We start from the raw sequence: 22,641 nt of genomic DNA, 5'->3' as shown, positions 1-22,641 counted from the left end.
TGTAGCTGTGTTGGTCTAAGGACATAAGCAGACAAGGTTCTTTGGGTAAATGTGACATCTTTTATAAGACCAACTAAATAGTTGGAAAAATTGTTCTTCACAAGCTTTGGGGCACAAACACCCTTCTTCAGGCATAGGGAGAATCTGTAGCAGGAGGTTGCGGAGGACAATTTTTCCAACTATTTAGTTGGTCTAATAAAGGATATCAAATTTACCCAAAGAACCTGATCTGCCTACCCTTACTACAGAGTATCTCATGGTTCCCCAGCACTCCACTGTGCTCTGCTCTTCCTCCTTTCTTCCTGCAGTGGCTTTCACAGACCTGCTGTGGCCCTGGGGGAGTAGCAGCTGTGCTAATCCCCCAGGGCAGTGGTACTACCTGCTGCTACTACCATTGAAAATAGCCTTTCTTCCCCCTTACCCAGAGAAGCCCTCTTGCCCGCTGAGGTACTCTGTAGCTCTCCAAATGCACATGTACATAGCACGACATATATACCTCTGTACTACACTGCTGTACAACATTCCTGGAGAGTTATTAAAAACCTTACTGCTGAGCAATAAAACTTCTGTGCTGTTCCCAATATTTAATACAAACCTACCTGTAGAAAAAAGAAATGGTGACTAGAGTCTAATGTACAATATACTTCACATTTATGTTTCTCTGGTCACCAGGATCCTCTCAACATTTTCTCTGTTAGATAACCTTCTATGATCATCATTGCAAAAAGAAATGTGTGTTTTGAGGTACTTTGAAATGGAATCAAGAATATGTAGTACCTTTTTACTCCTATGGTTTCTGCTTTCAATCAAAACCATAGTTAATATAATTATCCCTGTTATTTCTGTAACTAGTAAGCAAGCCAAGTAAAAAAAAACAAACAACCCCCCCCCAGACAATCTATAGATTGCTGTTTGTTTTTTACTGTGACTGCAGTTCAGAGATGCAGTGTGCCCTGGCGATCATCTTTTCTTCAGCTTCTTATGTAAATATAATAGAAATATTGTTCAGATGTAAAATTGGATTGCCTAAATCAGTGGTATATCCATATTAATGAAATGTAGACATATAGATTGGGAGGAGACCTTGGGAGAGTATCTAAGCCAACCATCAGTACTGAGGCAGGAAAAGGTTTACTTAGACCATCCCTTATAACTGTCTGTCCAACCTGCTCTTAAAATCTTACAATGAAAGAGATTCCATAATCACCTCAGGTAGCTTATTCCAGGGTGTAATTATACAGAAAGTTTTTCTTATGTCTTACTTAAATCTTCCTCACTGCAGGTTAAGCAAATTCCTTCCCATTTTATATAACATTTGAACCACAATCAAACTATTTACATATTCGAAGGGAGTTACCAGGTCTGCTCTGTTTATAGACTAAACAAGATCAGTTCCTTCACTCTTTCCCAATAGACCCTTTTCTCTAACCCTCTTATCATACATGTTAGTCTCATACTGGTGGTCTCTAATTTACCTATCTTAAAGTGCAGTGTCTGAAACAGGAAACAGTACTCACCTTAGGTCTCAGTACTGGTGTACAAAGTAGACTAATTATTCCCAGTGTCTTATACGTGACTTTCCTGTTAATACTTCCCAGAATAAGATTTACTTTTTTTGCACCATCACATTATTGAAATTTATTGTATTATGGAAGAAGGCATGGCAGGTAGCACTTTCAAGACTTTAACGTGCCCCGCTGCCCTGCCTTATGTGAGGCATTAACACAGCTAACTACCTCTCCTTATTTGATTATAACCAGCTCTATACTCAACAGATTCCTTCCTGCAGTACCGCTGCCTTGATACTTATTCCTAATTTTGTATTAATGCATTTTACCGCTCTTTCTTAACTAAAATTTTTCACTTGTCTTTATTGAATACTAATCTTGTTGACTTTAGTCAATTTCCCCAATTTTGATACTTTTTTTCCAACATTCTGGCAACCTATCTCAGATTTAAGTTGTCTACAAATTTATAATGGTTCTCTTTTCCATCACCCATATTATTAATGAAAATACTGATTAGACAAGGATAAAGGGGTGCAATTTAAAATGTCCTATTGTTTGACTTTTGCTGCATTTTGCAGCCAATTGTATACTTTACCTATGGTTATTTCAGCTACACAGGATTTCCTCTAGTTTCCTTAGAGAATGTCAAAAGCTTTACCAAAGTCAAGATATTTGCTTCTAGTGCTTCACTTTATTCACTAGGTCAGTTACCTTATCAAAAGATTTCTCCTTTGAAACTAGATTGGATTTGGTATGATTTCTCTTGACGAATCCAGGTTAGCTATTTTTCATCACCTTATTATCCTATAGGAGCTTGTAAATTGATTATTTAATATTTGGTTTCAGTATCTTTCGTTGTTTTGAAGTTAAGCTGACTAATCTTTAATTCCCTGGGCTCTTCTTTTCAAAGATAGGTACTATGTTTGTCCTTCTCTGGTCCTCTGAGAGCTCACCCGTCTTCCGTGAGTACTTGGAGATAATTGCTAGTAGTTCAGAAATTGCTTTGGTTAGCTCCTTAAGGGTAAATTTCATCAGGCCCTGCCAACTTGAATACATTCAATCTATCTGGAAAAAAAAAATTCTTTAACCTGTTATTTCCCTATTCTCAGCTGCCTACTTGCGCCTTAAAACAAAATAACTGTTTCAACGGTCCAGTTACAATTAACCATTTGTGTGAGAACGAAACAAACAAAAAAAAGATATTGAATACATCAGCCTTCTCTGAATCATGTGTTATTTGTTCTCCTTGTCTGTTGAATGCTTTCATTTGTCTTCCTCTTATTTCTAATGGATTGATAGAATTTTTTCATGTCATCTTTCATGTCTTTTGCTAGTTATATCTCATTTTGTACATAGGCTTTCTGATTTTACCCCTATATCCTTGTGCTATTCTTTTACGTTCACCTTTAGTCACATGTCTTTGTTTAGACTTTTTGTACATTTCCTTTTTGATTTTCAGATCCTTAAAAGCTCTTCATGAAGTGATACTGGTCTCTTACTATGCTTCCTATCTTACATTTACATTGCTGCTGTATCTATATTGTAGTCCCTTTCAGTAACTGGCAGTTCTTCTGCACTCTTTTATCTCTTAGAATTCCTTCCCAATAGACCTGACCTACCAGTTCCATAAGTTTATTGAAGTCTGCATTATTGAAGTCCATACTTCTTTTTCTGCTGGTGTCTCTCTTTGCTTTTCTTAGAATAGCAAGCTCTACATAAGAACATAAGAGATACCATACTGGGTCAGACTACAGGTCCATTTAGCCCAATATTCTGTATCTCATACCGGTGCAAAGCAGGTGATAAGAGGAAGAATAATTATGCAGAGCCTGTCCAGGCATGTTCTTTTCCCACCTCCCTTTATAGCTTACAGGAGTTGGGAGCTTAGACGGTCCTAATTAGAAGGTCAGCTCTGTAAAGTTGTGATCACATTCAGAAAAATGACTAATTTTTGCCTTTTAAGCACTTCCTATTATTAATCAGAATCTAATTTAAAATAGACACTCATCTACTAAATTCTTCAGCTTCTGAAATTAAATGCTGTTGACAACACATTCCAAGTACTTAATTGATTATGTTTCCTATGGTATTGCTTTCCCAACAGATATCTGACTAATTGAGGTCCCCCATTATCACCAGGTCCAATTAAATCAGAATATATGACAAGAAATCTGGCAAAGGAGGAAGCCACTTGACCTATCATGAAATGTGCTTTATCCTTTGTTTATGACTCAACAGGTTTTCCTCAGAAGAGAAAAAGAAAAATCTCTGTGAACAGTAGACTCAAAGTGGTCTAATCATATTATGCCCCATTAACCACTAGCTTCTTCTTTTTAAATTCATCTGAGTTTCACAGGGACCCAAAATCTGGGCAGACATTTTGCACTTCTAGATTACTCCAGTGGTACTATAATTTTAATAAAGAAAAAAATATACCATATAAGTGAGGTTGCTATTGTATCTTGCACAGGTACAGTATTAAAAAAAAATGGAAGCATTATTCACAGAAGTAATGCATACGCGCACACACACACACACACACACACACACACACACAAAGTGTAAATTCCTTAGAATAGCGACCATCTTTTTCTCTTATGTTTGTTCAATGCCTAGTAGTGGTCACTACCACAACACAACTGGATGCAAGCAGACTGTTTAGACATTTTATCCAATGATTTTTTTAATGTAAACTCGAAACAAGGACTTTCCCCTCCAAAGGGAATGAACAAATCAGTGGATTATAGAATCATGATCCTTTTTTTTTTTTCTTTTTTTTTTTTCTTCTTTTACTTTCTCTGTCCCTGGTTCTATCCATTTGCATTTCTTTCCACTCAGTAGCACAGCTTCAAGAAGGGAGGCAGAAAGTGCCTCTATCCAATCTATTCTATAGGCTCTAGATTTTGGGGCACTCCATCCCTAGAGAGATGGGATATGTCAATATTCCTCTATGAGAAAGTCTCAACTTGTTCCTTAAATGGGCTTTAAAAGTCATCAAAAACAAAGACAGTGGGTGTGTCTACAGGTGCATGAATGCATTTTTCCTAATGTGCATTAAATTTATTACCTCCAATGTGAGGTACTAAATTAATGTGCATTAAGCTCCCCTAATGTGCAGTAGCACAAGCACATGCTTTTCAGTTGACACTTGATGTGCAGTAGCCCATTTTACTGTGCATTAGCATAATAGCACAGTTTTTTACATGCTGCTTTAATGTGCAGTAAAATAGGCTACTGTGCATTAAAGTACATGTGTAGACATGTCCAGTGGAACCAAATATATAGCCCTTGGACTTAAAATGAGTTTGGAGAACTTTGTTGAAAAAAGAAATTCCCAGGAAAAAATTGGGCTAATAATTTACTTTATATAAGATGTTGTCAATGACCGTGAGCTTTGAGCATGCAGTTTCTGTCTGTCAAGAGTATTCTATGCCTTCAGAAAGTATTAAAGAGTTAATAGATATAATGGGTAAATGACTGAACACAGATGTCATCTTAACACTATTATATGTTGTAGGTTTCAGATATTTCTAGTCTGTAATCAGTTTTAGCAAACCAAATACATCCCTTAGTTCTGAAGGACACTGAAGCACATAATATAAAACAATCACACATAATAAAACCATTTTTATTGTTATTGCTCTGAGGCTGAGTCTGGTGGTAGGTGGGGGGCAGTGCTGACGTGATTGTGGAGTTTGGCTGTTGGGGGGAAAGTCAGGCTTCAGGAAAAAAAAAAAACAAAAAACCTCTGCCTCCAGTGCTGTGCAGAGCCCAGGGAGTGGGAGCTCTGTTCCTCTCTACACTCCCCCCTCCCACACAGCTGAGAGTCCAGGTTTGGCAAAGGGACAGGCCCAAAGCAATCGCAGAGGTGGGATGCAGGGGGGGGAACCTCCATTCTTTGGCCCCTTCATGCTGTGCAGGCCACAGATGGGGGTCCTGGGACAGGGAAGGGGGCACTGTTCCCCCTATTACTGCCCTCCCTCCATGTCCCACACTGTCTGGGCTACTACCTGTGCAAAGTGACACTCAGAGAAAAGAAAGAACCTATTTATATTTGACCTTAAGTAAGGCCTTGACTTTTAATCTGCTTCCTTTCCTGATCCCATTATTAATCTCCTTGATTTAAACATTTTAAATTACAAGTGAAGTCCATTGTCTACTACTTGAATTAGTATTTTTATTCTCTGCACCTTTATCCAGAGTTGCTATATAGTATATACATCTAGCGAGGATTATACATTTTAATTGTGATTGATTAATTAATTAATACTATTCCCTTTGAAACACTCATTTGTAACTTCGGAAAATGTAAATGTGGCCTAAAGACTGCTTTTGGCTGATTCCATTATTCATTACCATGTTATAGCCAATCTCCAAGTCAATACACAAGCAAAATTTCCATTAAATTTGGGTGAAGTTTTGCTGAATAAGGAAAACAGAAGTGGATCCTTAATAAGGATACTCGATTTCCATCACTTTGAATACTAATTGTCATCTATTTTATGGAGGATCCATTCCATGGACTTTATCATCAGTTGCTGTAAGTTTAAGTGGCTCTGTTGACCTCAGTTGCACTTCTGTTAGTCAGTCTTTCCTCTTACATTTACTTTTCTTTTAGCAGTTGATCAGAGGCTGTTTATTTCCTTTTGATTTGTGTGTGCATAGTGAGGGTGGGGAGAAGAGGCAGGTGTTTTCTTTATGTGAAGATTACAATTCCAGTTTTATTTTATTAACTCTACGTATGAGTATACTCTTAACAATGTCTATCACTCACTATATTCTTTTGAGATTGCATTATCCCTCTTGTGGTAAGGTGGTCTGTTTCTGATTAGAAGAGATATTAAGAGTCAACAACAAATGAATATCTTTGCCATAGCAGTGAAGAATACTGGCCAAAGACTGTTGACTTGCTAATGACCCTAATCCTCTGTAATGAACACAGATGGTAGGCAGCAGCCTACAAGGAAAAGCAGAATGGAAAAAATCTCAGAGGAAGTTGTTATAAACTGCTGTTCAAAACAGATTCTCACAAGCAAGGGGAGGCCAGAACAAGAAGAGAACTGGAGTAGGAGGAAAAGAAGTACAGAACTGGCCCGAACTCTCTAGAAAGACATGGACACTGATGGGTCATGGACCCCCATGTATCAGGAAAAGGATATTAAAAGGGATTAGATATACTGGCTGTTCAGCTAAATGCTCCCTCGCATTAGGGTGAAGTTATATGTTATATTTTAACCATACTTACAGCACTTAACACAGGAGTGTCCATATATTAAATCTTGTTAACTTGTGCTAAGCATCACATAATTATGCCACTTCAGGCAAGGGTTAGTTCTGGGCTGTGCTATGTAGTTCATGTTAGGGCAACTCAGTCTGATAAAACAAGTAATTTTCAATCCTTCAGCATCCTAGGATGCATTGTGTGGAATCACTTTCTACCCCACCCCGCCAAAACAGAGCAGGGATAGAGCCCAGGGTGCCTATACACGTGCTCTTGGGAGCCACTCTAATTAAAACACATCAGTGTCTCATGTTTTCAGTGTCCCATGTTTCAAAATGGCAGCGGGGCACTTTAAATAAAGCTAGTTTAATGACCTTTAGTTAAAGTGCCCCTGCCACCATTTTGGAACGTGGGACACTGAACACAAGATGCTGCAGCATGCTAGAGCACGCTAATTCGAACACTATAGCAAACTCGATTAATTAAGTCTGATCATAGGCGATCTAATCAGAGCACATTGTAGCATGTTTATAGGCACCCCAAGTGTCCTTGCTCCCAGCAATTATCCTTTTTGCCAGCCCTTTAGTGGCAAGTCAGAGCTGTTCTAAGTTTAACACCACTTAACATTAAGTGTAATGTGTAACTTCACCCAGTACTTGTAACACACACGATTTATATGGAATGCTTAACTAGGTAATTTATATTCAGTCTTTCTGATAGAATTAAGGTAAAGAAAATCTTTAAATCATAAGATTATTTGAATGCGAGTCCAAAGGAAGATGAAATCCAATATGTAAACCTTCATGGAAAAAAAAACCATACAAAAGGAAAGTGATTCTTGCTAAAAAATAGAATACCTTAACAAACAAAAAGTACCATTTTACCACAGATTTGTTTGCATTTGATTTTCTTTAACTAAGAGATTTGGGGGAGGAGGGAGGAGGATGAGAACCATTATATACTACCTAATTTTTGGACCCCAAATGAGAGGTTTCCTCATATTTCCTTCCTCAGTACAAACAATTCCATTTTTGTAACTTTGTATTTGTCTGAAAGTTTGTATGTGTTTTTTTTTCCTCCTGCCTATATTTGTTCTACAAAACACAATATGTTTTTTGAAGTTGGCTTTGAAATGTACAATAAGCATATCTGCAGCCATATTTTTATATACATAAGAGTTAAAAGACAAAAAAAGTCTGCTAGGTCACTTTGAATTCACACTTAAAAGTGTATTCTGTTAAAAGACATGAGGTGGAAGGCATTTTCCCCAGCAAATTCACTTACCCCGGCAATGTACTCCCTCGTCATACCCATCAGAACAGTCATATGCACCATTGCAGAGTTGGGATAAGTGAATACATCTGTTTGTACCAATGCAGGTAATATGATTCAGGGGACATTTGAATTCTATTTCCTCAGGACCTAAAAAAGAATAAAGACATTATGTTTATACCCATAAAAAATGCAGAGAAAGCACTAAATATTGTCATATATTAGCATATTTTTAAACACAGGGATGTCATGTAATTGGCTACTGTTAAGCTTTTCAATGCTTTACCAGCAGTTTAATTAATAGATTACACTCTCTTGAATAAGGATTAGCATAATTAAGGGACAATCAACTTCTCAAGGAGGATTATTTTATAAAAGCAAGGTGATACAACTTACAGTTTTTTAAAGACATTTGCTCTATTCTAAAGATTGTAGATGGTGATTTTTTATCAAAGCCTTTTAAGTCATCATCACAGCCATGAACTAGGATTTCACCAGTCAGACAAGCAACAATAAAAAAGAAAAATAAAACAAAACAAATTAAAAAGTCCTCACCTATCAAATGCACAACATACATGAAGATTCTTCTTTTTTTATTCTTTTTAGATATCAGAAATATGATTCATAGATTGTTAGGGGCTGGAACGGACCTTGCAGATCATTGGGTGCACCCTGCCCCCACTCCCACTTCCCTGCTCTAGGCAAGAAGACAACTCAGGTCAAGTGACCCCAGTGAGGTGACTGTCCAGTCTCATCTTGAAAACCTCCAGGGTAGGTGACTGCACGACCTCTGGAGGGAGTTTATTCCACAGTTTGGTCACCCTGACTGAAGGAGTTTTTCCTGGTTTTAAGCCTGAAGTGGCCTTTCAGGAGTTTCTATCCATTGGTCCTGGTGTTCCCCAGAGGTGCCCTAGTGAACAGTTGTTCACCAAGCTGCTGGTGCACTCCTCTGATATAGTGGCAAGCCGCTATCAAGTCCCCTCTCAACTTTCTGTTCTTTAGGCTAAGGAGGCTCAAGTCCCTCAGCCTTTCCTCGTATGGCTTGCCTTGCAAGTCCCTGATATGAGTAGCTCTTCTCTGGGCCCTCTCAAGTTTTTCCACGTCCTTAATGAAGTGCAACACCCAGAACTGGATGCAGTGCTCCAGCTGCGGTCTCACCAGCACTGAGTACAGCGGGAATATCACTTCTTTAGTTTTACATGAGATGCATCAGTTGATGCAAGCCAGCATGTTGTTTGCCCTGTTGGCCACCACATTGCACAGATGGTTCATGTTCATGTGGTGGTCAGTCATTACCCCTCGGTCCCTTTCAGGCGTGGTGCAAGCCAAGCTGTCACCTCCAAGCCTATATGTATGTTGAGGGTTATTTGCCGCCAGATGGAACACCTTACATTTTTAAGTGTTAAACTTCAGTTGGTTCTGGTCTGCCCAACTCTGTAGCCTGTATCTGCAACCTATCTTTTGGCATGGCCACACTGCTGCATACCTTGGAGTTATCTGTGAACTTGGCCAGGGAGCTTTTCCCTCCCCCATCCAAATCATTGATAAAGATGTTTAAAAGCACCGGTCCAAGCACAGACCCCTGAGGGACAGCACTAGACACTTCGTGCCAAGACAACACAGATCTATTCATGAGAACTCTCTGGGTCCTATCCTGTAGCCAGTTTCCCACCCACTGAACTGGTGAGCAGCTGAGCCTACAATCTTCCAGTTTTCCCACAAAGATATCATGGGATACTAGATCAAAAGCCTTTTGGAAGTCTAGGTATATAACATCTACCTTGTCTCCCATGTTCAGGTGGTGAGAGACCTGGTTGTAGAAGGAAATGAGATTGGTAAGACAAGACCTACCCATGACAGCCACGCTGGCTGTCATGCAGAATCTTACCTTCCACAAGTGTATCGCACATAGATTCTTTAATGCATGACGAATAGATCCAAAGAGGTGATACTTCCCCTCTATAGGGCGCTGGTCAAACCGCAGTTGGAGTACAGCGTGCAATTCTGGGACCGCACTTCAAGAGGGATGTGAATAACCTGGAGAGGGTCCAGAGAAGGGCCACTCGTATGGTTAAGGAGGAAAGACTAGAGAACCTGGACCTTTTCAGCCTCCGCAAGATAAGGTTGAGAGGCGACCTTGTGGCTGCCTATAAGTTCATCACGGGGGCACAGAAGGGAACTGGTGAGGTTTTATTCACCAAGGCGCCCCCGGGGGTTACAAGAAATAATGGCCATAAGCTAGCAGAGAGCAGACTTAGACTGGACATTCGGAAGAACTTCTTCACAGTTCGAGTGGCCAAGGTCTGGAACGGGCTCCCAAGGGAGGTAGTGCTCTCCCCTACCCTGGGGGTCTTCAAGAGAAGGTTGGATATGCATCTAGCTGGGGTCATCTAGACTCAGCACTCTTTCCTGCCTATGCAGGGGGTCAGACTCAATGATCTATTGAGGTCCCTTCCAACCCTAACATCTATGAATCTATGAATGAGCTTTTCCAGGATTTTCCCTGGGATAGAGGTTAGGCTGATTGGCCTATAGTTGCCCAGATCCTCCCTCTTCCCCTTCTTAAAGAATGGCACAATGTTGGCCCTCATCCAATCTTCAGGGATCTCCCCTGTGTGCCATAAATTCTGAAAGAACTTTGCCAGGGGTTCCACAATGACCTCAGCCAGCTCCTTCAGCACTCTCAGATGGAGTCCATCCGGTCCCACTGACTTATAAATGTCTAGCTTTTCTAGCTGGTATTTATCCCACTCACTATCCACAGTGGAGATGCTTTCATTCCCAGCATGCCCCCTATGAACCTTATTTTGCTTGTCTTTCCCCTTGGTTTGGTGAAATACCAAAGCGAAGTGAGCATTCAGGAGTTCAGTTTTTTCCTGAATGTCAGTTACAAACTGTCCCAAGGTGTTAAGCACGGGTCCCACAACTCCATTTGTTTTCCTTCTATTGCCTACAAATGTAAAAAAAGGACTTCTTATTGTCCTTGACTCCTATGGCTAACCTAAACTCAGTTGCTGCCTGCGCTTTCCTGATCATATCCCTACAAGTGCTGGCCATTAAAGTATACTCCTACTTGAGGTCTGACTCTAGCTTCCATTGTGCATATACCTCTTTTTTCTTTTTTAAGACAACCACCATGTCCCTATTAAGCCAGGAGGACTTGCCAGCCCTCCCACCTTTCCTCTTTGCAGGGACGGTGTTCTTTTGTGCTTTGAGGATTGTGTCCTTGAGCAACGACCACTCTTCATGCACCACATTTTGCCTTCCCTTCCTGGTCCCTCATCGCCTCTCCTACTAATGTTCTGAGTCTGTCAAAGTCAGCATTCTTGAAGTCCAGGACTTCAATCCTGCTGGTTGATTTGTCAACCTTAAGGCAGATGGTGAACTTGATAATTTCATGGTCACTGCCACCAGGTTACCCTCAATGTTCAAGCCACACACCAGATCATCTCCCTTGGCCAAGACCAGGTCCAGGAGAGTGTTGCCTCTGGTTGGCCCTTGTACTTCGTGAGTCAGAAAGAGCTCCTTGATCGTGGTCAGGAAACTGTGTGAACAATCTGACCTAGCCAAGTGTTCCTCCCAGGCTAGGTCCAGGTAACTGAACTCACCCATAACTACCAAGTCCCTTGCATGTGTGACCTCTGTCAGTTCTCAAGAGAACTGCAGATCCAGCTTCTCCCCTTGGTTCAGTGGCCTGTAGTAAATAGCCACAGTTAGGTCTCTCTCACCTTGCCCCCACCCCCAACCCCCCACCCAGTAGCTTGTCCCAGGCAGTTTCAAGCTGCTTATCTTTGGAGCCAATGTCAGCCTCCAGAGAGATGTACTGCTCTCTCTAACACTCTTTTTAGACATCATTGACTATTTATTCTGCTCAATGGATATGGAAGAATAAGAAGCAAAACAATTTTTAATGGGATCAGACTGATTATTGTAATTATGATAATAAAAACTATCATAATAAAATTATATTACAGTAGGTCAAGACTCCAAAATTGCTCAGGTCTCCATTGTGCTAGGCATTGTAGATACACAATATAAAAAAAAAACAACAAAAAAAAAAACAAACAAGCCCAATAAAACTTGGAGTGTTCAAACAGGGATTTGAGAAACAGATAGTATAGAGCAATAGTAGTGAAAATAAACAGCTACTTGCTTTGTAAGAAATTTTGGTCAAAATATGTATACATGTGTTGCCCTGCATAAACCTGGAGGGTAAGGGGAATTATTAGGAAACTACTTGAAGCTCCCTGATGCTCAAGCATAGGGGCAGTCATATTGGGCACAGGTTCTGCCAAGATCCAGGTTTGCACTAATCTCTATAAGGTAATTATAGATCTCAAGTGTACTAATAAAGAGACACTGAGAAGCACTCAAGCATAATCAGTCCTCCCACTCCCAGCTTTCTACTCCAAGACCAGAGGGTTAGAATGACACAGGGACTGAGTACATCAACTTCACCTCAGCTGAAAAATCCCTCATACCAAGGCAGTTTCAGCTTTCCAGATTTATCGGCTTCCCAACCCCCTTGTTCCACGTGAGTAGAGCAAAGGAATACAGGTAGTGTTATCTATAGTAGCCGAACATGATGTTTATGGGTGAGAGCAATTGGGAAGAGTACCTTACATTCCCTACATGAAGTACATTTCCAAAGAGAGTCAGGAGTAGGGGCAGCAGGAAATAATGAAGCCTGGAAACAACTTGTACGATCCCAGCTTTCAAGGATCTGCTTTAATGTGTGTTAAACTTGCATTTGTACTTCAGTTTCACTGGGAGTGAAACCAACCCAAAAGTTTAGCAGAACTATGTTTTCACTCCCTTCTATAGCCTGTATATCACTGTATCAAAGCAACTAACAAAGTAGGGAAGACACAGAGATAGGTTCCACACTCCACCCCCACCTATAAAACCATAAGCATGGTACATGAATATGAAGTGATGCATTGATTAATTTGCATATAAGCACCAGATCTCTGGACCTTTAGCTTTAACAGGAATGAGTGGATATTGTCAAATGTAAATAAGACAAATAGAAAATAAAAACCCAGGATGAAAAAATGGCAGGTAAAGGTAAAGTAAATTTATCATGAGTAAACTTTAAATATTAGAGAAAACAACAAATTTGGTAATTAATTTAAAACTTTGAATGACCACATTCAGAGCCCCCATAATTTGGTTTATTAACAGAAACAAGAGAAATACTTGATTCTACAATAATGTTATTAAAACAAAGACTCTGAACAGAAATATACTGCAATTTCTAATACATTATGAGACTTGTAGGATTACTTGCTAAATTCAGTTTAAGAGGAACTAAGGTTAAAAAAAAATGATGAATATGCTACAAAAATATGTATTAATCATGAAGCTACATTTTCAAGCGAAAATGCTAGTGTTTATCAAAACAAATAAGCAATAGACTAGGAGGACTGATTAGCATACAAATATGATTAATATGACATAGATTGGTTGAGCTATATGAATATGTAGAAAATGTTCTTTTACTGGCTTATTCTTATGGAAAGCTCAGGTCATTTTGTCAACTTAATTTATAACAAAACCTGAACTTGGGATGCAAACTAAACTATATATTCAAGGCACTTGTTTCTAGAAAATAACTCGCAGACCTAATAGGACCCAATTATGCACTACTGCTACCCCCGTCTAAACCAGTGATTACACCATGAGATCCTTTGAAGGTTGATGCACATACCAGCACTGTTAGGTGTGCAGACATCTACATGAGTCACAAGATAAACTTAAAAATTTAAAATGTGAATCTACAGTGTCAAAAACAGTTTGACCTCTTCTGTTCTTTCTAAGCTGGTTACAACAGAAGAATTGTTCTATCAGGCAAAAAATGAGTAAAGTTAGTTAGGAGCTGGCATTTTCCAAGGGCCTACCATGAGTCTAAAAGGGGTGTGTTGAGTCAAAAAAAGGTTGAGAATCCCTGGTCTATCTATATCTTCAGCTTTTTAACTGTCCCAATTCCTGCTGCTTTCCCTGAATAAGGAATTAAGGCTAAGTGCTTAATGTTCCTATGCCTAAGAAAGGCTTCAAAGTCACATTCTGTCCAAAGAACTATAGCTTCTGGACAGCAAATGATTAGGAGTGAAAAAGGGTAAGAACAGACATTCATTTATAGCATTCTGGGAAATATACGCTACTAGAAATCTTCCCAGGAGAGAGGAGTACAGGTGTTTCAGTCTACAGCTGCCCCCTCTCCCCTGCTCCTCATGCTTTCTCCAGATTGTGATGATCCTGGGAGGGGATAGAGGGGCAGGAGCAAACTATGCCCCTAAGCCTGTTTCCCAGACAAGGGGGTCCTGGATCTGGGGGACACACAGGAAGATGGGAATGGCTTATCCTCCCCTACCAGGCTCTTGGAAAGAAGGGAGCAGTGGGGCAATGCCCCTATGTGTTCTTCAGATCAGGATGTCTCTGGTCTTGGGAAGGCTTGGGGAGGTAGCATCAACTCAACTCTTCAGCAATTGGGAGGAGTCAAGCTATGGGCAAATGTGCTTCCACTTTCCTTAGACTGGAGTCTCCCTGCTCCTTCCACTGCACCCAACCCCACCCTCACCCCCAGCAGTTTGAAGAAGGCACAGGGGAAGCTACTGTTTGACTCTTCCCTATCACACAAGAGCTGTGCAGAAGCATAAAGGTGTTCATTCTAGTTACACTACAAGTGCTCATCCTAGCAAGAGAAACTCTTTCACAGGGAAGATCGTCCAGATGTCATCCTGGAAGATCTTTCTCCCAGAAGGGGCATCTTCCCTCCAGGAGAAATTGAACAAACAACTGTACACTCCTATTTTCTACAATGATTGGTGATCTCCCAGTACAAATGTAATGCCTGCATGTGACCTAACAAGCATGGCTGTTCACACTGCTCACTTATCTTTCCCCCATCTCATAACAATGAAGAATTTCTGGATGCTTTTTGAAGTTGTACTTTTGGGGAAGTGTATATGAAAATCCTGTTATTTAAAGTTAAGCAAAGTTAGAGCTACAACTTTAAGGGAGTGGGAAGTGAACAAAGGAAATGGAACAGAGGTCAACTTAATGTTGCAAGTAACATCAAGGTTTTGGTGGACACAAGAAGAAACAAATTCAAGTTTATGAAAAGAAAAAAGAAACCACAAGTATTTCCAGAAGGGGATACTGCACCAAGGGAAGTGTGGTTGTATGTACATCTTGGGAAATATAATCCTTTGGGAATCTGTAAAATAAGGGACAGTAGATCCAAACTACAATTCCCATTAACAATGGTCACCATAGAGAAATCCAATTCCATTTTGAACTGCCTTGAAATGTAAAGTTTTGGCTAAGTGCAAGGGAATAATAAGTGTATTGATTCAGTGTCAAACTGATAGCCATATTTGGGATCAGAAATACATCTTGCCCCAGGGTCAGATTGATATGGAATATGGGTGGGGGTTGCCTTTCTTTGTTACAGGGGGATGCAGTCCCCTTTCTGGGATCTCTTCAGCCTATATTAACAACCTTTACAGCAGTAAGATGTTGGCCACTGTGGTCCCCCTGCCTTACTTGTGGCATGTTAGTGTGCTGTGTCAGAGTTGAGTGTGTATTACTAAAAGGTTAGAGAGAGGATTTGTGTAAGATGGCTTGGACAGGCATAGTCCTGCCGCAGGCTGGGTGTTGGGCTACGTGACCTATGGAGGTCCCTTCAAGCCCTGCTTCTTTCATTCTATGGTTCTATGATTAGGCAACAGTGGAGCAGTGAGCAGGATCTAGGCAAAAAAAGAAACTTCATAAGTCTGGTACAAATAGTAGCACAGGCTGAATCCTGACGTGCAGCAGGTGCAATTTGTGGTGCCTCAAACCTCTTAAACCATGTGCCACACTGCTAATTAGCAGTGCTGGGACAAAATTTGCTACTGGGATTTCCCAGCAGCAAAAAAAAAAAAACCAACCTGGGGAAAAAAAATATGGCACAAATCATGCCAAAGTGCTGTGCACTGGGACAAACGTGGAGACAGGGGAGCAGGCAGACAAAGGCTGTCTGCTTCCTTGTCTCCATGCACTATGGAGACTGGAGAAGTGTGCCTCGAGACAAGGGAGCAGGCAGCTCCCTGGCTGGCTGGGACACAAGGTGCCTCACTGTGGGGGCTGCCCGCCAGCTAGCCCCACGCTGAGGTGCCCTGTGTCTCAGACAACCCCACCCCTCTGCAGCACATCGGGTAGCAGGACAATATGTCCCACTGCAAACCACATGCAGGGCATGCACTTCAGCACAAAGTAGTGGCACACATTTGTGCCACTACTTTGTGCTGCTGCAAACGCACACCCCTGGTAGAGTTGGTAAAAATCTCACTTGCTTTTTGATTGCAGCAAACAAACATTTCTCTGCATCCAACATTTAGGTACTCTCTGCAGTAGTATCTGATGAAGATGATTAATGACTGTCATTAAGGTAAAATAGCACAGCATTTAAGATAGAAAGACTAATCCATACAGCTACCATTAGGATCTTTCTGTACACCATGGGCTTAAATTAAAATGCTACACTGTGCACAATACAGTATTTTGGTTATAAAATTATAATGATAACATATGTATACACATATTTTAAAGCCTGCTTCTCAATTAAATAATGCCCCTTTATACTGGTCAGATAATAAAAAAGGCTCTTATTTCAGATTCTAACATAATTTACCAGAATGGAGTAAAGGAGTCTTCATTTAAATGGGAAGCATGCTTGAAGGAATAGATTTTGCAACAAATTCAAATATCGATATACTGTTTCATCTATTTATATACATATTTAAATGTTTATGATATAAAAAATATGATATTGGTGCTCCCTCACAGCTCTCAGCCTCCAAAAGCTAAGTTGCCAGTTAGTAGACGTAGCCCACTGTGATGAAAATGTATAATATACTTCTAAATTTTTCAAGAGGGAAGGATTTTTTGGTGGTGATCTCCTTTATTAGATGGACAGTGTACTTAGGAGGACTACAGACAAACTTTTGGATATGAACTATTCTTCCTCAGGTCTGAGGAAAAAGCAGAAGCAGCTTAAACAAAATTTCAAAATAGGCCTGTTTAAAACTCTGTATATAAATAAGCACAGGATATAAGACTCCAAACAAGTGTTGCCTTTTTCTATTTTCACTTTCATAAAAGTTTTTATGGCAGGACAAAATACAAGCATGCAGACATTGTTGCAGTAAAAAGATAACCTGGTAGGTGGAAGAGAAAGTTTAAGAGAGTCATTATGTTTGGAGCGCAGAAAAATTAACAGAGATCTGACATTTTCAAAATGTACCTATATTAAGGGGTTTCCATTGCTGCTGCTGCCATCTTTAAATCACCAGGGATAGAAAAAAAAGTGTTGGTTCAACTAGAAAGCTTGGATTCCTGTGTTTCCAATAGAATACAATATTGCTTTGGCTTTCATAAAACAAAAAAAAAATGCACTTCATTTTAAAAATATTTCTTTCAGTATTAAATTGTGGAAATTAGGACCAAATAGTTTTGTAAAAAAAAGTGAGATTGTGGGGGGTACGAGAGAATATTTTTATGAATAGTTATTTTTTTCTATTTAAACGAAAATTCATTTTTGTTAATAGTTCTTTTCTGTGTTAAATGAAAAGGTTTGAACTTTAGAAGTATTCTCAGTAGTCATGGATTAATGAACAGAGTGCAGGTGCAAACTAAGTACAGTTTATCACAAAATATCACAAGTTATCACATAATGAAGGTCAAGAAAATAATGTCTTTTCACATTAATATCACCATATACATAGCACCATCAAATGCATACACATTCATACTGAGACCTTTCATCCAGTGGGGAAGTATTTGGAAACACCTCATATTTTATCAGTTCTTTTTGCGAGCTAAATTTTGCCATTAGGTATGTATATACACATCTTAGTAGTTTGAATATGCATTCAAATGTTAGCAACTTGAAAGGGAATTGTTTGCACCATATTGGTCTGATGGTATATATAGTCACTTGCATTTCTTTAGGTATCACTGGATTTCATTGATTTACAAAGGTTTACAGGATTATAATTGAACACTTATAAATAAAATAACTTGAAAGTGAAACCACAGTTCAATTAATACACCTGTTCAAGAACAGAAACAGGTATTAATATGTGTTAGGACATGTGATAGGGTGAAGGAAAAGATAAAACAAACTAGTATATTATCCTAGAAAGAATCTATATAATCTCTGACCTCAGAAGCATAACATATTGTTTCTGAGACATTTTACCCAAAAAACAATGAGCTTGTAAGTGGATTATGAAAATGAATGAAAATTAGAATACATATATATGTTACATTACATTATTAATTGCTTATTGTTGCATCTAATGTAAGAAATGGAAGGCCTGTCATAAGTAACAATAGAATAAAAATAGCAATCAATAGGGAAATAAATGAAGATGCATAGGAGATGCAGAGATTTAGAAGATGCAAAGGATGGTGAAAAATACATGGTCATAATCCTTGCAAACCACTTTACCTCCATTCAAATCAGAAAATTAGATGTACTTATTTAAACCCTTTGAAGATTTGGTCTAGAGATTGTCCGTCATTACAAAAAGAGGAATATAGCTCAATGCTGCCTTCTGATACTACTACAATCGGCTTGTGTAGCAAAAGAAACATGTCTGTATTACTGAGAGTTTTCAGTTTCAAATCAAGGATTTTCCATCGATCCTGGCTTGTGTTTAAAGTGCTAAAGTATAATTAAGTCATTTCAGACTTTAAAATAAATGACCCTTTCAAATTAACTGGAAAAGAGTGGTTTACAACTTTGTTTTGGCATTCTAGTCTTAATGGTTTTTAAAGACTATCTGCAAAGCCAGCCCAACATAGGAGTGCTATGATGAGTTCCAGGGAACATATTCTCCAAGTATACTTTTATTATCTATATGTGTGGTTTCATGATCAGGCTCAGGCTGGAAACCATGGCACATTAATGTATTCTTTTTATTAAAAGTAGTCCCTTGTTATAGCCTATGGCCCTTATGGGCTGTCATCATTGATGAAAGGAAGCAGACTTTTATCTAGGAACTTAAGAAAACTGTAATTCATGGCAGAAATTCTTAAGGTGTTAAGCTTCTTTCAATGTCTTTAATACAGAATGCTCCTCAATAAGTGCTTGTTTTATGGCTATTTGTTTCCCCCCCGCCCCCTCCCTCCCCGCATCACTACCTCTTGCATGTCAGCCTCTTTTATCCACCCCGCACATCAACACATATACATGAGAAGATAATGAACAGACTTTTTGGTTTATACTTTTCTATTCCTTTAAGTTTTAAAAAACTTTTCATATTGTGAATAACATTTTCTACTATAAAGGGTGCTTCATGAGACTGGAATTGCTTGAGTGGATCACTTTAACTGCTTTAACTGCACTTTCGTGTTTTAATTTTGTGGAAACTCTTATCCCAGGGGACCCATCTCCTTTATTGTAATGTCTCTAGGAGCCAGGGGAGAAAAAAAGGAGGAACTGGAAAGATTGTACAGAGACAGAGAAAGGACAAAAGAGGCAAAGAGAAACTGTTTATATAGATTAAAGGTGTTTTTCCACACTGCAATAAGACAGTCCAGTTTCATCATTCAAGAAACCCATGTGGTTGGAAAGAAGGCAATGGTATGTGGAGTCAGACTGACAAATATTTTTGTGGTTACAGTATCTGGAGTGGGCCTTAGGCCCTAGTATTGAGTTTGGGACTTGCACTGGAAACAGTTTCTCATTCTTACCATTCTTGTCAAAACGATGGAAATATTTTGAAGATCTAGACCACAGAGAGATCTACCCTAAATTGATGTCTTCCACTTAGGAAACAGGATGAAAATGAAAGGGGTAAAGTATGGATTTAGCCCAGATTCATCCAAGATAGTTTGTCACTAACTGAACAAAGCTATAATAGTTTCATGATAAAACGTATCTATAGGTTTTTTTGAAGTGGTATTAAGCCCCTTACAGTTAACGGATTTTATTTGTTCATAGCTCTACTTGCATTCATAGCAGTTGAAGATAGTCAGGTCCAGTCATATAACTGTCCATCTAGATTTTTCATTTCACTCATATACTCCAAGCTTCAGAAACATTTCTTCCATTGGTAGCTAGTGAAAATGTTACATTATGTACTACTAAAAAAATAACCCTGTCTTATCAACAACAGTGATCAGTGGGAATAGATCCCCACACTTCTCTGCTCACCACACTGTCTTCTCCTAATACAGTGAGTCAAAGATATGGATTTCCCCTGGGACCTCTGTTTCCCGTAACAGTGGTGTTCCACTGAAAGTACAGGTATTTTTCTCCTATCTCTGGGCTCAACCTCAGGACATAAAGCATCCTTTCAGTGCCTTATCTAATAGTATGGAGCTTTTGATATAATTACTAATGACTTCACAAGCCATTATATACCACGTAAAACAAAGTGCATCTCCAGGGATGGCCATCAGGTCCCTGGAGCCTCAGCATTTGTCTACCCACCCTTTCCTTGGGCGATCTCCACTTCTCATTTGTCATGCCTTGATGTTTTTTAGCTTTTAGTAAAGGGAGGCTGCCCCATGGCTTCCCAAGCCTGGTCTCACTCTTCTGAGCTCAGATGTCTCCCTTCTCTGCATTAAAGGCTAATTATGTGGCTCTGATTGCCCCTTACATCATGTCCCAGCCTCACAGATAATATCAATCATTTCTCTCATCTCCCTTGGGCCATGGCCTCAGTCCCTAAGACTGGGCCTCCCTGCTGCACGCTTCACCTACCTCGGTTACTCCCAGGTGTAATTTTCAGGCCTGCCTTCTTCACTTGGGCACTATGCCTCTTATGGCTACTGCTGAGTGCAGCATCTCTGCCCATACTCCCCACCCAGGCACTTTGAATATGCAGGCTACTCTTGGGCATTATGCTGTGCTCTATCAGGCTTCAACCTCTGCCCCCTGCCAGCCTTTGGCCTCTCTATGCCCCTCTCATAGATTCATAGATGCTAGGGTCAGAAGGGACCTCAACAGATTAAGTCTGACCCCCTGCCTAGGCAGAAAAGAGTGCTGGGGTCAGATGACCCAAGCCAGATGTCTTTCCAGCCTTCTCTTAAAGGCCCCCCCAGGTAGGGGAGAGCACCATCTCCCTTGGAAGTCCATTCCAAATTTTGGCCACCCTTACTGTGAAGTTTTTTTTCCTGATATCTAGCCTAAATCTGCTCTCTGTCCGTTTGTGACCACTGTTCCAAGAGGTGCCCTGGTGAACAGAGCATCTCCGATCCCTTGCTGCGTCCCCGTAATGAATTTGTAGGCAGCCACAAGATCATCTCTTGCGCCCTAGGTGCAGCACTCTGCACTTGTCCTTGCTGTACTGCATCCTATTGTGTACTGCCCACTTTTCTAACCTGTCCAGGTCTGCCTGCAATCGTTCCCTACCCTCCAGAGTGTGCACTTCACTCCACAATTTAGTATCATCCTCTCTGATCTTTAGGTTCCCTGGACCTTAACCCTGGGCTTCTATCCCCTGTCTACACCCCTCTCTCAGCAAAGGGTTTCTCTCTAAGCTCTGGCCCTAACGCTGGGCATCTGATTCTTTCTGACCTGTTCCTGGGCTCCTGGCCCTAATTCTGGGAAATTTGGGACCACCTCCACCCCTTAGTCCCTTCTACAAGCCTCTAGACATAATTGTTAGGCATTTTATTTTGAAGCTGTTTCAAGGCATATTGAGCATGAAACAGTGAAATCGAAACAAAACAAAAGCCTTCGAAAAAGCTTCGAAATGACACAAGGGAACTCTAAACATTTTGAAGTTTACAAATGGTTCGAGTTTTGAAGCCAAGCTTACGGGCTTCAGCACCAGTCCCAGCCGGCAGCACCCAGCCCTCGGAGGGCTGCAGGGGCTGTGCCAGAGTCCTCTCAGGGGTTCAGGCCCCCAATCTGCCTACCAGTTGATAGAAGCTGGGTGCTGCCCCCTGGGGCCAAAGGCAGCATCAATCTTCCTGGCGCTGGGTGCGGGCTGCGCCCAGTACCAGTCTGCCATCTGGCAGGCAGACCCAGGGCCCACTCCCCTGGGAGGACTCCAACACAGCCCCTGCAGCCCTCCCAGGGGTGTGGGCAAGCCCCCATCTGCCGGCCTGCTGCATTTTATGTTTCCCCATAATAATCTTTGGGCAAAACATTGAAACAGCAACAAAACACCCAAACAGTTTCGACAAAATGAAATGGAACAGTGCTTTTGAAATTAAATGAAACTCAAAATGAAACACTGTTCCATTGAATCATCGAAACTGAAGTTGAATTGGAAAGGTGCTGTTTCACACAGCCATAATAGCTGAAGGCTGTAATATCCTAGGTTTTATTCAGGAGCTACAGCCAGCCTGCTCAGGAGATGTTCTCTCAGCAACCTCCAAGGCCCCAACTGCCTGCCCAGCTCAAACCACGCTTATATCCCATAACAGTGGTGTTCCACTGAAAGTACAAGTATTCTTCTCTTATCTCTGGAATCAACCTCAGGACATAAAGCATCCTTTCAGTGCCTTATCCAATAGTATGGAGCTTCTGATATATTTATAATTCAGAAGCCATTATATACCATGTCAAACAATGTTCATCTCTAGGGGAAAGAAAATAAAATATTCTCATCCTTGCTGAAATTTGGATAAATA

At 40.3% G+C, this 22,641-nt stretch overlaps 1 protein-coding gene across 5 annotated transcripts in view; it reads right to left on the bottom strand.

Annotated features, from left to right (window-relative positions):
- Nucleotides 1-22,641, bottom strand: part of LRP1B (LDL receptor related protein 1B) — a 1,609,743-nt gene that overhangs the window by 1,124,490 nt on the left and 462,612 nt on the right. For all 5 annotated transcript variants that reach the window (XM_019480601.2, XM_059727405.1, XM_059727406.1 and 2 more), the window contains one exon: nt 8,014-8,151. In XM_019480601.2, coding sequence (XP_019336146.2) covers nt 8,014-8,151 — 138 coding nt within the window. The remainder of the gene's footprint in view (nt 1-8,013; nt 8,152-22,641) is intronic.

Source organism: Alligator mississippiensis, chromosome 4, assembly GCF_030867095.1.
Source record: "Alligator mississippiensis isolate rAllMis1 chromosome 4, rAllMis1, whole genome shotgun sequence".
In the NCBI taxonomy this organism is placed as follows: domain Eukaryota; kingdom Metazoa; phylum Chordata; order Crocodylia; family Alligatoridae; genus Alligator; species Alligator mississippiensis.
This window is presented reverse-complemented; position numbering and strand designations above follow the sequence as displayed.